General features: G+C 44.0%; 1 protein-coding gene across 16 annotated transcripts in view; it reads left to right on the top strand.

Moving 5' to 3' along the window:
* Nucleotides 1-8,368, top strand: part of BIN1 (bridging integrator 1) — a 99,453-nt gene extending 91,085 nt beyond the window's left edge. For 9 of the 16 annotated variants that reach the window (XM_027678922.1, XM_027678911.1, XM_027678923.1 and 6 more), the window contains one exon: nucleotides 2,777-8,368. In XM_027678922.1, the coding sequence (XP_027534723.1) occupies nucleotides 2,777-2,884 (108 nt within the window). In that variant the 3' untranslated portion in view covers nucleotides 2,885-8,368. Of the gene's footprint in view, nucleotides 1-1,007; nucleotides 1,059-2,776 lie in introns of all 16 variants that reach the window. The other 7 variants (XM_027678908.1, XM_027678909.1, XM_027678910.1 and 4 more) reach the window with 1 other exon arrangement.
* The last annotated feature ends 6,362 nt before the right edge of the window (nucleotides 8,369-14,730 follow it).

Raw genomic sequence — 14,730 nt, forward strand, 5'->3', positions numbered from 1 at the left:
TGCTTGTTATTGAAAAGTGGAGACATTATCCTACATAAAACATATGGAGTAGCCATGGGTTCCTGTCCCTGTCAGAACATTTGAGCCAATACTATGGCTCTCTTGATCAGGGAGCCCAACAGAGCCCATATTTTGCCTCCTCACTGCCCCTTAAGTTGATGCACATTCTCTGTGATCACTGAAGTGCAGACTGTGGCATTGAAAGGAGTGATCCACACTTTATGATGATGTTTTCTCCTGTTTTGAGAACTGTTGGAGCTCCAAGAAAGCAGCTGGCGTTGGATGATGGCTTATACTTCACCGTAGCAATGGTTGTTTCCAAACAACTGTGTTTGGTCAGGAGATGGCAGCAGAATCAAAGGCTGGCACAGGTGTCTCAGCCCTGGAGAACAGTCTTGCTGCCCATCTTCAACATGAATTTAATTGGACATGTTTTTCTTTGAGTTATTTCTGAAAGCTTTGACTAAGTCCTCCTCACTTGCTGTGTTTGAGGGGCACCCAGCTGATAATCTGCAGCAGCTTTACTACTGCCACTGAGAGAGATGGTGATTTTATAAAATTCATGCACACATCTCCAGGTTTTTGTTTGGAAAAGAAACAAAATTCTCCAAATTGATTCAGCAGTCATCAGCTCTTTGGGTTTGGCCAAGTCCAGACAAGATCTGGATTCTACAAGGGATAAAGGGAAGGTGAGGTAGTTCACTACCTCAGAAGATGTGGATCCTCTGTTGGCTCTGTGAATTATGGAGGCAGATCATGCTGATGCCTGTGAAATGGAGCTATAATCTGCCAACAGTTCCCACAGAGCTAGGGGGGAAGGGCTCTTTGGGGAACACACAGTGGTTCCTTCTGGAGACAAGACTCTTCACTGAGTGGAACTGCCCTGCAAAAGCATTTCTTTCTCAGAAAGCTTTCTGGATGGGAAAAGACTGACAGCTCCCCTAGTTTCTGTGGTAGGAGTTGGCGTTTGTGGAGCAGTTTTTCAACGCCCTGTGTTTGCACTCTAGCTGGATGTGGGTGCAACAGCCATGAACTCGAGACTCTCCAAGCTGCAGAGGGTGAGCTCTGAGTGTTGCTAACATAACACTGTAGCTGCACTGAAGCCCCTTAACCCTTCTACAGTGCATCCTGTGCTACAGCTCATTTCCCTAACCTCAAACATCTCCAGCCAGAAAATGCTGGCTGTTAACATGTGCATGAACTGTGCAGGTGAGTGGAGGAAGCTTAGGATGATAGACTGTGGTCCATGTCCCCATCTTGCAGCTTAGGTATCAGTTTGTGGATATGTCATCCAGGCCTGGATTCATCTCTCTTGATAGAAGAAAGGGTTGAGGGCAGCAGTGCTTCTAAGCTGGCACTTAAGTGCCATGATTTAAAATCGTCAGGGCTCAGTCTGGGTCCTTGTGTCTAATCCCTACAGCTGAGAAGACCCTTGATAGCAGGATGTGGTGGGAGTGATGCATGCTGTATGGCACAGATGCTATGTGCAAATGGATGAGCTTTTGTGCTTGGCGTGCTGTGAGCTGGAAGCTGCCTTCCAGACACTTGGGCCCAATGTCTTCTGCCTAGTTGTTTGTCTTCCTGATTTATAGCATGTCAATCCTCCCACAACCCCTGCAGCTGGCTGCTGCAGATGGGCTCCCATCTCATGCCATTCTCATGACATCTCCTGAATGTTCAAATCTAAGGCAGCAGCAAGGACTAAGTGAACTTGCAGGCACCCAGAGCTATGCAGCTCTTTTGCCTCATGCTGCACCCTTAACCCATAGGCTGCCCCACTGCAAATGGCTCACGAGAGGGTACATTTGCATGCTGAAGAGGTGCTTCCGTGGTGGCAGCTCCAAGGCACGTGGAGAATAGGGTGGTTGCACACCTGAGCTGCAAGCAGCGCAGCCTTCCCACCTTGAATATCTTGTCTTCCTCACGTGCCTAGGATGGAGCAGAAATCTTGATGCTAGGCAGCCTGCAAGCAGAAGGTGAAAAGTCTGGTTCTCCTCATGAGCAGATTCTGCCAAGCAGGACTCCATTTGCGTCAGTGAAAATTCATCCGTGTTTGTAGATGTATAGGTTGGTGGCTAGGGAAGACCCTTCAGAGAGACCTTGAGTCTTAAATCATGTGTAGCCAAAGTTTGAGAGTTTTGCTGACCGCACTCTGCATCAAGCCCAACAGACTCCTGAGCTTCTCAGCTCCCAATTCTCATAGATCAGAATTTCAGCATAGCAAACAAGACTTATTTTGCCTGTACCAGCTCTAAAATGCCAGTTATCAGGTGCTCTGACTGGAGCAGGGGATGAGCACCTCCAGGGACTCATTCATCCTTTCCAGATACCTGTGCCCAAGATGAATGGGTTGAATTACACTCTGGACGTGCCTGTCACTTTTATGACTATGGAAAATGCTGGACCCCTCATGTTTAGATGGTGAAAGGTGAGATAGGTGATGCCCATCCTGTAGCTCTAGGGTCTCTTGGCAGAATTTCTCCTGCTTCAGTGGGTGTAAATTACAATATGTTTCTGTTACACTTCATTCTTTACAGTTTCACAGTGTCTGCACAGTCTGCGTCAAATTGGAGCTCTGGTGGGATGTAGCATTCTCTCCATTTAAAAGGGAACAAATGCATTTTTTCCTTCTTCCCCATTCTCCTCCTGGATTGTCTCCAAGCCAAATACAAGCATGGCTTTGATAATGCCTTGACACCTCCTTGGCCTGCACTCTGTAACAAAAATCCCTGCTCACATCTATCCCTTAGCATTTGATTTCTGTCTTCTCCTCCAGGATGAAGGATGGCTGATGGGTGTGAAGGAGTCTGACTGGATCCAGCATAAGGAACTTGACCAATGCCGAGGGGTTTTCCCAGAGAATTTCACAGAACGAGTGCAGTGAAAGCCCAAGCCCACCAGCTGCATTTCTGCTGGAAGAAAGCAAGTTTTCTGATAGATAATTGAAAAAGAACAATGGAAGGAAAAGAAGAGAGAATTTTAAAGGATCAGAAGCCTGAAAAAAAGGCAGCTTAAAGGCTGTGTTCTTCTCAAAGGGCAAGGTTTCAGAAGTAAATTGAAATTCGAAGCGTTATTGAAATATACACATATTAATAATAATAAAGCAATTCAGATACCCTCTTTCCCCTTTGGTTTAAACAGCATTTGAATTCAAAGGACTGATGCAGAAGCAACTCAGTGTGGTTCTCTAAATACTGCATTGACTGAATTGGTGAGATGTCAGCCTGATCCCTGGAAGGGCAGTATTTGTCTAACAGCTTGAGAGTAGAAGGTGCATTTGCTCTTGGCTGGGTTAATCTGTTTTGTCTTGAAGGTGACTTGCATGGCAACCATAAAAATTCAGCCTTCCCTACATGTTCAACCTACAGTAGGCCAGACTTTCTGTTATGCTGTTGAAAAAAAATACTTAGTGTATAGTGTTCACCAATACAATGTATGTGTGTGTGTGTATTTTATTTTCTTCCTTTAAAACAATGTTACACAAACTGTGATTTTTGTACGTGTAAAAATAGAAGAAACTACATGGAAAGGGCATGAAGAAGGTGAAATGTGTGAAGCTGTGCTCAGTCCAAAGTTCTTTCAAATGCAGACACTTAAATTCTCACAGTAGTGTTAGCCTGTGAAATCCTAAGGGGAATGGACAAATTTAAGAGGAGAAGCAAGGAAAAACAAACATGCCATTTGGATGTCTGTGAAATTTAGGAGAGGGAATCCTCTGACCCTCCCCCCTCAACCCTATAGGTGATTTCAGAAAAGCTTAGATTCATGTAGATGGAAGATAGCTCTAAAATCTACTGGTTAGAAAATTTGCTTTTAAAGGAAGAGATAAGGGAAGAATTATTTTTTTTTCTGTAAGAATATCTAAGAAAAAACACCGAGTTAAAAACAACTTGCTTTCTGTGTTTTTCATTGGCATTGTTTTTTGTGGAATTGTATTACTTATTTTCCTTTGAAGAGTTCTGTAAGTGAAATATCATTAGATCAGCTTTCTCCAGTGCTGTGCTGATGATCAAGTTAACCTCTATAAAAACTGGACTCTTGAAATGCTCGTTTAAAATGGCTGCGTGACTTCATGATATTTTAATGCATTAGAAAGGAAGGCACGAATATCAAAGTGTCAGTGTCAAGGAGACACTCTGCAGTCTAATACTGATGCTGAGTCCTTTCCTCTACCTTTCCTTTGCTTCTGTTTGTTTTTGAGTTTTGTTTTTTGAGTTCAGACAAGCAGATGACAAGGCGATTTCTAAGTGCATATTACACTTGTTAAAATAAGCCGGTCTGACTTTCCAAGACTCTAAAGTCCCACAAAGGTACTTTAAACTTTACTTGAATACTGATGCAGCTGGCAAGCAAGTCAGACTATTTTAATTTTTTATGGCTTCCCCTCTTGCCCCATGATTGTTTTGCCCTGAGGGATTTTTAACAGTGAGGTTACCTCCTGCTGCAAAAGGACAAGATTACTCTGAAATTATCTTTAGAACTGTTAGGAGTTGGCTTTTGTCAAAGCTGCACAAAATGCTGACAAAGACTACTGAAAAGCCCACTTTTTCCAATCTGTTTGGATTACTCATAGAACAATAGAAAAAACATTGTAGGATGAAAATTGTGTTTTTTAAAAACAATTAGTTCAGAGGGACTGATCTGATTTTGATTAGCAAATATATTCTTATAAATGCATGAATTGTTGGAGTTCCTCCTGCTTTCAGTTTGGAAGATGATCCATGCTAGCTATTTACAGCAATTAATAGATATCAAATCTGTTCTACATACCCAAATCCCTTCTCCTTTTTTCTTTTTTTTTTTTTTACTAAATGTGCAGGAATTTATTTTACATCACTGTTAAAAAGCCCAATCATATTTAGGAGTAACAGCTCACAATACAGAAGGACTGGACTCCACAAGTTGTAGTATGGTGAGCTGTTGCTTTAGAATACTGCCCTGTTTGAGATATGGTTTTTTTTCATCAGGGTTGTCTTTATTATTACTCTTTTTTTTTCCAAAATATCTATTTTTATGCATTGTGACTCCCATTACTCCTTTGAAGATTATTCATATAAAATATACATTTAAATATACATAGAAATATATATATAAAAAAGCGGGTTGATCCAATTAACAGAATGCTGTCAGCTTAAAATGTTTATTTTTATGCAAAACCTGTGGATAATAGCTTTCAGTTTTTTAAAAAAAGGACAAGATTCTAAGTACCAGAGCTGTGATTTTCTTCTTGTAGTAAGTGTTCTAGACCATTTAGAAAGCTGTGCTGATACCTAATTTATTGTGGGTTTTTTTAGCTGTTGTTGTTGTCCTCTGCTGTGTTTAAACCAGACGACTGTCCCAACAATGATCCTTGTAAGGCCTTTTCATTTTATTGGGCTTGCAAAGCAACTATCCAGTACTGTATTGTCCCTGCAGAAGCGGTAGCACTCTGCGAAAAAGGGATGTTGTTTTCAGGTCACGAGTGATGCTCCAATATTGCCAGTGGGGAGGGTGTTGTGCCTCTCTCCATTTGCTTCCCCCAACCCAAAAACCCCATCCCCAAACCCCTTTGTTTAGAGCAGGTTAGGGTGGGTTACCTGGATCTTGCATTGCTCACAGATAAGTGGTGTCAGCACATCTCAGTCAGATTCTGAAAATGCGGGATCAGACCCACAGTTTATAAATTGCCTTATGTGAGAGTAGGATGGCATAGCAGTAAGCTTGTAGATGGCAATGTTTTTTGGAACCAGGAGATGTATCTCCTGGGTCATGTTCAGCCTCCTGTAAACAGCCATGACTCCTCCCATTTTCAGTATTGTTACGTCTCCTAAATACCTTGATTCTGGTTGGTATTACCTGATGAAATGAATTTCCTGTCTTCTTTGGCTTAGGTCTGATTCAAATAGAAAGAGGGACAAGTAAGCTCCCAAGTAGGCTGTGCCCACAGTGGTTTTTCAGTTTGCGGGCTGAACTGAAAAATCTGAGGAAAAAAGTTGTAAGGGTGACCTGAGACAATTTTTTCCCCCATTTTCTCAGTGGAATGAAAAAGGGAAAAATTAAAACAAACAAACAAATCCTTTCATGCCAAAATGAAACATTCATTTCTAAGGTTGCATGTTGTGTCTTGGGCTGTAACAAATTGCTTTGAAGCAAAAATGTGAAACCTTCTGTTCTGAAAATGCTGAAAGAAAATGTTTTAATGTTAGTAGTCTTCTTACCTTTGCCTTTCTTCTTAATCTGATGACTGGTTACAGTTAATCCTAAACTGTATTTTTTGCGAATATATTGTCCACTGAAGAGAACCCAAAGAAGCCTATTGCCCAGTTCTGCTCCACTGACAGGCACACTGGACACATTTCAGGGAATACCTGGTATCTGGCCCAGCAAAGCTGCTGTTTCCCCATTTAATAATCTTCCACTTGATTGTTTTACTGGGTGAACAATAAAAGCATCTCTCATCCCGTGCCATTGACTGGTTTTGTAGCCTGGCTTAGAAAACATTCTTGCTCTGGTCTTAGTTTGGTCACAGATTTATGACTATAGATTTATGATACTACTCCAGTTTGAGCCTAATCCTGTTGTGCAGTGGGAATTATTGTTTGCCCAACTGATAAGAAAGAAATAAGGCATTGCTTTTTCTCCCTTTTTCTGTCTTAGCAGTGTCAGTAGTATATCTTTATTAGATAGAATTAAGGAAGGTCCCAGGATAAAGATGAATGTGGTGTTCCAGGTGAGACTCCTGCATACTCTGCTGTTTTCCATGGGCATTCCTCAGCTGTCTGTTTTTATCACCTTTGTGTATCTTGGCTGTGAAGGTGATGCAGTAAAAGGGGTTGTGCAGGTTCATTCCAGCTGCTCAGAGCTGGTCTTGCTTTGTATGATTTGTTTGCCACAGTCCTTGAAGCTTTGTTCGCAATTGCAGAACCCTTTCCTGCCCCACTATCCAAAGACTGTGGCCAAGGCAGACACCCCCAAGTCAAAGGGGAGCTGAAGCAGGAGTGAGGGCTCCATATTCTGCCTGGAATTGGGATGTCAGCTCAATTGAGTTTTGCAGCAGTCTCTCGGAGGCAAAAGGCCCAAGGCTAAGGAGATGCTGGGAGAGAATGGAGAGATCATCCATTATCTTTTTCATTTTGGGTTGATGTGCTGACTGCCTCACCTCTTAGTTCCAAGAAAGTCCAGAAACTCTTTATTTAGGGCTAAGAACAAAATACAAATACAGGTGTGCATGGTCAATATGATAACAATTGCCTTTCACCTGCCAAGGGCTCTGAGTTTAGAGTTTCCTCTTTCCTGCTTTGTGCTAGACACGCTGAATGCTCTGCCAGTGTTGAAAATGTTTTGGGCGCTGTGCAGTCAATGCCCCAAAACGGAATGTTCTTTGTTGGAGGATGCAGAGGTGTCTCTCAGCCCTTTCTAGGAAGACCTACAGATCTTCCACAGACAAGCCTGTGTACATCTGACACAGTAGCCTCTGATTTCAGTAGCCTGTGTATTTTTATCATCTGGCCCCATGCTCCAGCTCCTCCCACTTCCCAGCCTCTCCCATGCTCTTTGAGGATGATGGCAGCATAGGGCATGTCCCATCAGCAAAAAGTGCAAAGCTAGAAGATGCACAAATGTGTCCCTCAGCAAACCCTACACCCTAATGCAGCTTTATAGTGCTGGTATCAGGAAAACAAGCAACAGCTTTTTGTCTCTGGGCTGCCGAAAGGGAAGCTATTCCTTGCCACCCTGGTACTGGTGCAGACACCTCTCTGCATGCATGCTCTGGTTCAGACATTTCTGCATAGCAAACTCCTGATGGAAAGGGTCCCTGTGGTCCCCAGAGGTGGATTGTACCACCAGTCTTCATGAAGCATCAGGTCTGTAGCTGATGCATGAGGTCTGAGAATTGGAAGGTCCTTTTGGAAATTTTGCTTATGAAACTAAATGGACAAGCTACAGCTGTGAAGACTGGTCTGTATGAGCTTGTACTTTGATGTGTCCTATGGCTATAATTCCTTCACCTGTTTTTGCAGCATATTCTGCTAATCCTGACCCTAGTCTGCATATCATGTAGAAGGTCCCTACTTGAAACTTGCCAGATGCAGTCCTGAGCTTATTGCTTCTCTTTAACTGAATTAAATGGGAAGTACTTTGGCAATGTATTAGCAATCTCTTTTCCTTCTATTTATTCAGTATCTGACTTTAATCACAATGACCTGAGAAATGTTTGAGGGGTTGAGTGGTTTTTTTTATTATTTTAATTTTTGTTTTGTTTAAACAAAGCTGAACAATTCCCATTGTATTCAGAGCTGTGACGCCCAGTTCCAGTGACAAGTGCTAGATGAATTTGTCCCATCTTGTTTCTTGGCGATGTTCAGAAATATAATTTGTGTCATCCTAAGTCCTGCGTCCGTTTCTCTCTCTCTTATTTTTCCCTACTTTTATGTTCAGAAGCTGAAACAATTCAGGAATTTTTCTCCTCAAAGAGGTGAGTAGCTTCAAAGAGGTTTGGTGTCCAGGCACCTTTAACACTGGGAGTTCTTACAAACACATGGGATGGAGAGGGCAATGCTGGTCCTTCCCTGAATGACTACTACAGTAGAATAAACTCTTCTAGTAGCCATCTCTGTTCCACTTGATTGTGAGGACCTGACATCAAACAAATGCAGTGTAGAGAAGGATTTGAGACCTTTGCTTTTTAATAGCTACTAACCCCTAAGTAATGTGACCTTCATTCTCTAAGGCAGGTCTGTTGTGAATATAACACCAAAAGGGCACTCTACCCCATCTGGCCAAACTTCTCCCGGTTCCCTCTGGCCTGTTGCCACACCTGGTCTCTGTTCCCAGGCTGGCTTTGGGAACTGCTCTCTAATGGGGTAGAAAGGGGGTGTTGGTGCCCTCTAACTACAGTGATCTGGGACTTGAGCGGGACAGGATTAGAGGAGTTCACAGTTCATAGCTGACTGTTTGGGGCCAATCTCTTGAATGCCTCATTCTAGACGGGCTTGGCATAGCTGCACATGGGACATGTGTGTAAATAGCAAGTTCTGGCCAAAGGCCAGAGTAGGATCTGATGCAAATCAGTGCCAGTTAGCATTTTGATGAATGGACTGCCAGAGTCCACTTTAGCTTTAGCATGCGGGTGCTCAAGCCTCAGAGCCAGCAAGGGGAGCTGACCAGGCTGTGCTCACATCATTCCTTCACTTAGTGCCTTTTACCCTCTCACCTTTATATCACTGGGATGGACCTGAGTCAAGTCTTGTGGCAGAGGGGAAGAGGCAGGCTGTGCCACTGAAACTATCACTGCAGTTAGTGACTTGGGCTCTGCCTTACGTGGCATGATGACTCCTAGAAGGCTGAGCCGGGCCAGCTCTGCTACAGCTGGAAGCTCACAGGGCAAGAGCGAGACTGTGAGGCATGGAGGCTCTGTGCATGCCTTCTGTCTGCCCTTCCTCACACAGTTTCATTCCCATCACCCAGAAATACAGAGGAAACAGGGGAGGGGAGAAGACGGCCGGCCAAGGGGAAGTAGTGAACAGTTCATTGTCAGCCACCTCTGCTCAGCTGCATAATTCATTCCCAGTGATGTTTTCTTGCTCCAAACAAGCAGCACTTGGTCTCATTGGCTGTGTGCAGGCTGTGGCCACATAAGCCCTGGCAGCACATCTAGAACAGCATTAGGTTCATGGTTCCCTGGGTCCAACCTTGAAAGCCCTCACCACACTGAGGGAAGAGCAGGAACACAGCTGGAGAAGGAAGTCTCTAAGATGGAGAATACACATGTGGCACCAGGTGAGGCCAGGATGCTTGGGAGTGGGCAAGGTGGAAGCCAGGGCATTATGTGCTGTAGGGGACTGGCAGTGATGGGTGTCAGTTGCTCCATGACATCCCCACATGAAGGGAGTAGTTGGGTAGCAGGGCTGTCCTTCAGTGGCAGCCTGTGCCACCTGGGAAGTCACTGTGGTGGGGAATTTGAGCCCGTGTGGAGCTAGGAGTCATTCTGCAACCCTGGGGAGGAGATGGGAGTTTGGGGCAGCTCTTGGCAATTTCTCCAGTTTGCTGGGTGGGTGAAGCCGATGCCCTTTGCAGAGCAGGATTGCTGCTTCAGCAGGTGGAGGAGCCTCTGCTGCCCGTCTGCTATGCGGCCCAATCCACAGAGCCATTAATAATGGTGCTGGAACAGGAATTCAGCAAATGCCCATGATTAATTAGCTCATCACGGGCAGTTAATGGCCAGCCTGCTCCCCTTGGCCCCGTGGTGCAGGTAATGGAGTAGGCATCACTTCTCGCCGTGCAAGGCGCAGCCCCCTGCCAGGAGCAATGGGCAGAATCTGTGAGCTGTTCTGATGTACTGCTCGTAGGTATTTGGTGAGACCGCTTTTTCTGGGGAATAGATGGGGTAATAGATCTGTAAGGGGACTTGTTAGTTATCGGAGTCAGGTAACCAACTCTCTGGCAGGCGCCCAATCTAATATCAGCTTTCCTTTTCCTAATGCTGGTGGTAACTCACTTCTTGTCTGCATTTTGAAATGCTCCCTTTTACTGAGGCTGACTTCTCCATATGTACTCTGCTTGTCTCAGCATTTATTCATGAATTAATATATAGAAATTCAGGTACCATCTATGCTGCATCAGGCATGGGGGGGTGACAGAGCCATGCAGTAAGGAGGACATGCAAGCAACGCTGCTTTTTGAAATCCAAGTGAAGAGGAAGCAATCCACTCCACAGGTGACCCTGCCAGGGGGGGGTTGAGCTCCACCAAGTGCAGGTCATCACCTCTGTCCCAGCTGCTTTGCGATAAGGCAGGAGAAAGTAAAGCTCTAGCAGGAGTGCAACATATTAAAATTAAATTGCACATGTTCACATTGTTTGAGCAGCACGACACAGCCCAAAGTATGAAATTATTGTGATAGTACTAGGATTGCTGCTGTGCTAGTGAGAAGTGCAAGCCTGTTGTTCTGTATCCCAAAGGGGATCGTGTTCCCCTTTAGGGCACATTCTGTAACTGTCACAATGTTGGCTATGGTAGCAGAAGTCAAGCATATTCAGTAACTCCTGTGCCACAGACTGTAATTCAGAGACCCCTGAGAGCCTCCTGGAGTGACTTCCCCTCTCTAATGTCCAGGATTGCCTCTGTACATCTCTATTAGAGGCTTCCAGGAGAGACATGACTATTGATTTTGCAAAAAGTGCTGTATTTGCTGTGGAAGGTGATGCTGTGGTTAGGTGTGAGTCGGCCACACGGAGGCACTCGAGACATCTGTGAGCGCCTTACCTCAGTACAAAACATCCCCAAGGTCTGAAAAACGCCTTCCGTATGCCAGACTTCTGCCTGACCTCTCTGAGGAAATCTGAGGAAAGCTCAAACTGAAAGCATCCGTGCTGGGAGCAGGGTGTATTAGTGGCTGGGCCATGGCTTTGCACTTGATGATCACATTAACCAGAGACGCTTTCAGCCCTCTAAGAACTTTACCTATAATGCACACCAGAGAGTGGCTTTGCTCCTCTGTGACAAGTGACCACCTTCCTACATCCTCAGCAAGTTTCACCTGGAGCCATCGTGTGAAATATCATGTTCATCTTCTGCCTCCTAAGCCCTCTTTCCTGTAGGATGCACAGGAAGGCCATGGGTCCTGCCCCACAGAGGTGGTGATGTACCAGATCAGGGGTACAGGTATTTGATTTGCTTTGCTCTACTCTATCTGGCATCTCCCAGCATTGCTCACTGTGTCTCAGGCATTCTTCTGTGTCTGAGGAATTGTTGCTCTTTCCCATATGATACAGATGTTTTTGCAGGACTGTAAATTACTCCCATCCAGTAACTCTTTTATGAAGCACTTTTTCTCCATACGGTGAAGAAAAATGCCATTGAAGTTGGTAATTAAATGTTTACTGTTAAGTACTTTATGTATTACATACTATAGATCATTCCATCCGTTAAACAATCCATTTAACTCCCTTCAACAGCGTTATTGTCTATTATTAGGTTAATCAGCATTCACATCCTGTAACTCTGCATTTCTATCTAATTAGCCTTTCTTTCTTACTTCATATTTCTATTTAATTAAGCTGAGCATCAGAGCTGAATTCCCTGTGCTCAGCACTAGCAGAGGACTTGATCCTTTCAGTGCTTGGGGGGTGGAGGGGCACCAAATTTTAAACAGTCTCCGTAGATATCTGCTAAGGTTTTCTTCCTCTTAACTCCTGAGAAATTTTTTGTCCACGTAAGAAACTGTAGGTTTGTCACCTTCTCAATTTTTTCAGGTTATGGAAGAGCTCCCCTACGTGTGATGGCTGCAGCTGGTGTAAGTGTGCTGCAATGACTGCGTGGAGCATCCAGCCACCACACATGGTATGTGTTGGATAGGGAGCTCCTTTACTTCATGACTGGAAGAGCAGGGAGTTTGTGTTGTAAGGATCACCAGCTGGGAATAGCTGATATCTTACCTGACCAGGGCACAAAAGTGCGTGCTGGTGCTCTTCCACTTGCTCCCAGGCTCTAGCTGTGGGTGACGGCTGGTGGGACAGGACACAGCACCTGTCTGTGCATGGGGAGTTGTCAATGTGCACCAGTTTTATGTGTAATTCTCCAGGCCCCATTTGATAAACCTTTGCAGAGTTGCTCTGAGTTTGATCTCTGGAGGGATGCACTTGTAAGTGGTGTGCTAGTGAGAAATGGGTGGGTATGAGGAGGCCCTGATACTGTGCACTGAGCTGCGTGAGGCTGGTCTGGGTCTGAGTGCTGCTCTGACACTGTAGCTCATATCATGCTTGCTGATAACGTGCTCTTTTGGCATAAACATTTGCTCTGTTCTTTCAATCCCTGAGCCCTGGGGTCTGCTACAGGAGGCTGTCAATTATAATCTCTCTCCATCAATGTTTTTGGGGATACCCAAGGTGCCCAATGTGACAGCATCACTGAAAAATGGATTAAATAGCAGACAGGGAACACCTTGCTTGTCACCACTTAGCAACCAAGCTGCAATGGCTTTGAGGAATTGTCTGGGCCCTTCCAGAGTCCCTGAACAGCTCTTTTTGCTAGTACCAGTCCAGAGCAATCAGCAAATTGAGTTCTTTTTATTAACTTTAAAGAAGACATTAGCCTCAGCTAGGAGAATAAAACCAATTTATGAGGCAATTAGCTCTGCAAAAACATTTCAGTCTCCCCAGAGCAGCCATCTGAGGAGCATCTTATTCCAGCTGCACAGCTTCTTCCGGCCTTGGGTTTACAGCACACTCCATTTATCATAAATAATAATAACATATAAACAAATGGTTTCCTGATGAGTGTGCGACAGCCAGGAAGGCCTTCTCTGCCTGAAGCTAGACTATATTGTTGGTTTCCTCCTTTCAGGTGCCATTCTTGTGGCCTGTTACTTGATTGTGATTCATTTTGGTGCTCAAGCTCTTTATAAGCAGTATATGCTGGAAATTTTGGGAAAAAAATAGGGGGGTTCTCCTCTGCAATTATTGTCCTAATACAGCCCTTGTGTGAATAAGGTGGTGCGGGAAGGAATGTGGATTTGAATTGACACAAAAGTTTGATTTGCTACTTGTGGGTTAGCCTGCAACTTCCAAATTCACCTTAAAAGCAAATTGAGATAAAAAGTTAAAATTGAGTTTCAGGGAGCTGATGCATAATATTGTTCTACCAATCACAGAACTCCTATTTTCTGTATTTTCCTGTTTCAGCTTTTCCATTTTTATTATACACAGTGAAAGTGAAAACTAGATAACAAAACCACTAGAACATAACATTTTTACTACAAATATTCCACAAAACTTTACAATTCTGTTAATTCAACATCTTTTTTGATGTAAGGTGATGCAGCTGGAGGAGTGCTGACCAGTTTTGTTTGCCTTATAAACAGCACTCCTCAGAAGAGCCCTGGGCTTGCACCATTTTTATCTCCAACAGCAGGAGGGAATCCTGTGGATCTTAGTGTCAAGAAACCCAAGGGGAAAGAAAGTGCAATTGCTCTGATAGTATTAAAAATATCCAGAAAAAGAAAGTGCTAGACTCCAAGCTTTTCAATATGAATCAGTATGCCCAAAAGACAGTTTTCTCTGGAGACTTTTCAGGTGTGTACTGTCTGTATTTCTGTTTCCCTCTGATCCTTTTATCTGAATCTCAAGAAGGATGTACCCAGCCCTGAAATGCAATAGTCCTCATATTTAATAGGCTAAAGAGCATGAAAGGACAGGGGAAGACTGATGAAAGGCAATGTTCAGACTCACAACCAGCAACACCTTTAGATTAAAGACCTTACAGGACCCCTACCTCAGGCATGCTGGCTGCAAGCCCTGGAGAGGTGAGCTGCTTGGAAGAAGGCTGTGTGAGGAACCCAGCTCACTCCAGACTTTTGCAGCAACTTCTTATACAGTTACCAGTTGTGGATTTGCCTCATACTCCACACTGCAGATTAAGTGTGGGATTTACAGCCACTCAGAAGTCCTCCTATTAGTAGCTTGACCAGCCCAAATCTATTAGAGGCTTTGAAGGAATTTTTTCTTCTTTATTTTATAAAATCCTCTCCTGCTCTACTTCTTTCTCCGCTGTAGAGTTAAAGGTCTGGTTAGCATCTACTTTGGAATAGTTCTGCCTTTAAATTTTGATGACTCTGTGAGTCCATCCAAGGCTTTTTAAAAGCTTTTAACTCTAAGCTGGTTAAATCTGTAATGACTTTTCTTCATTCCCACTTGAACTTTCTACTGTTCTGGTGCTCTTTAACTCCTATAAGGCCTCATTTAGGTACTGTCAA

The sequence above is a fragment of the Neopelma chrysocephalum genome, unplaced genomic scaffold, assembly GCF_003984885.1.
Source record: "Neopelma chrysocephalum unplaced genomic scaffold, ASM398488v2 Primary Assembly neopelma1_44, whole genome shotgun sequence".
Lineage (NCBI taxonomy): Eukaryota > Metazoa > Chordata > Aves > Passeriformes > Pipridae > Neopelma > Neopelma chrysocephalum.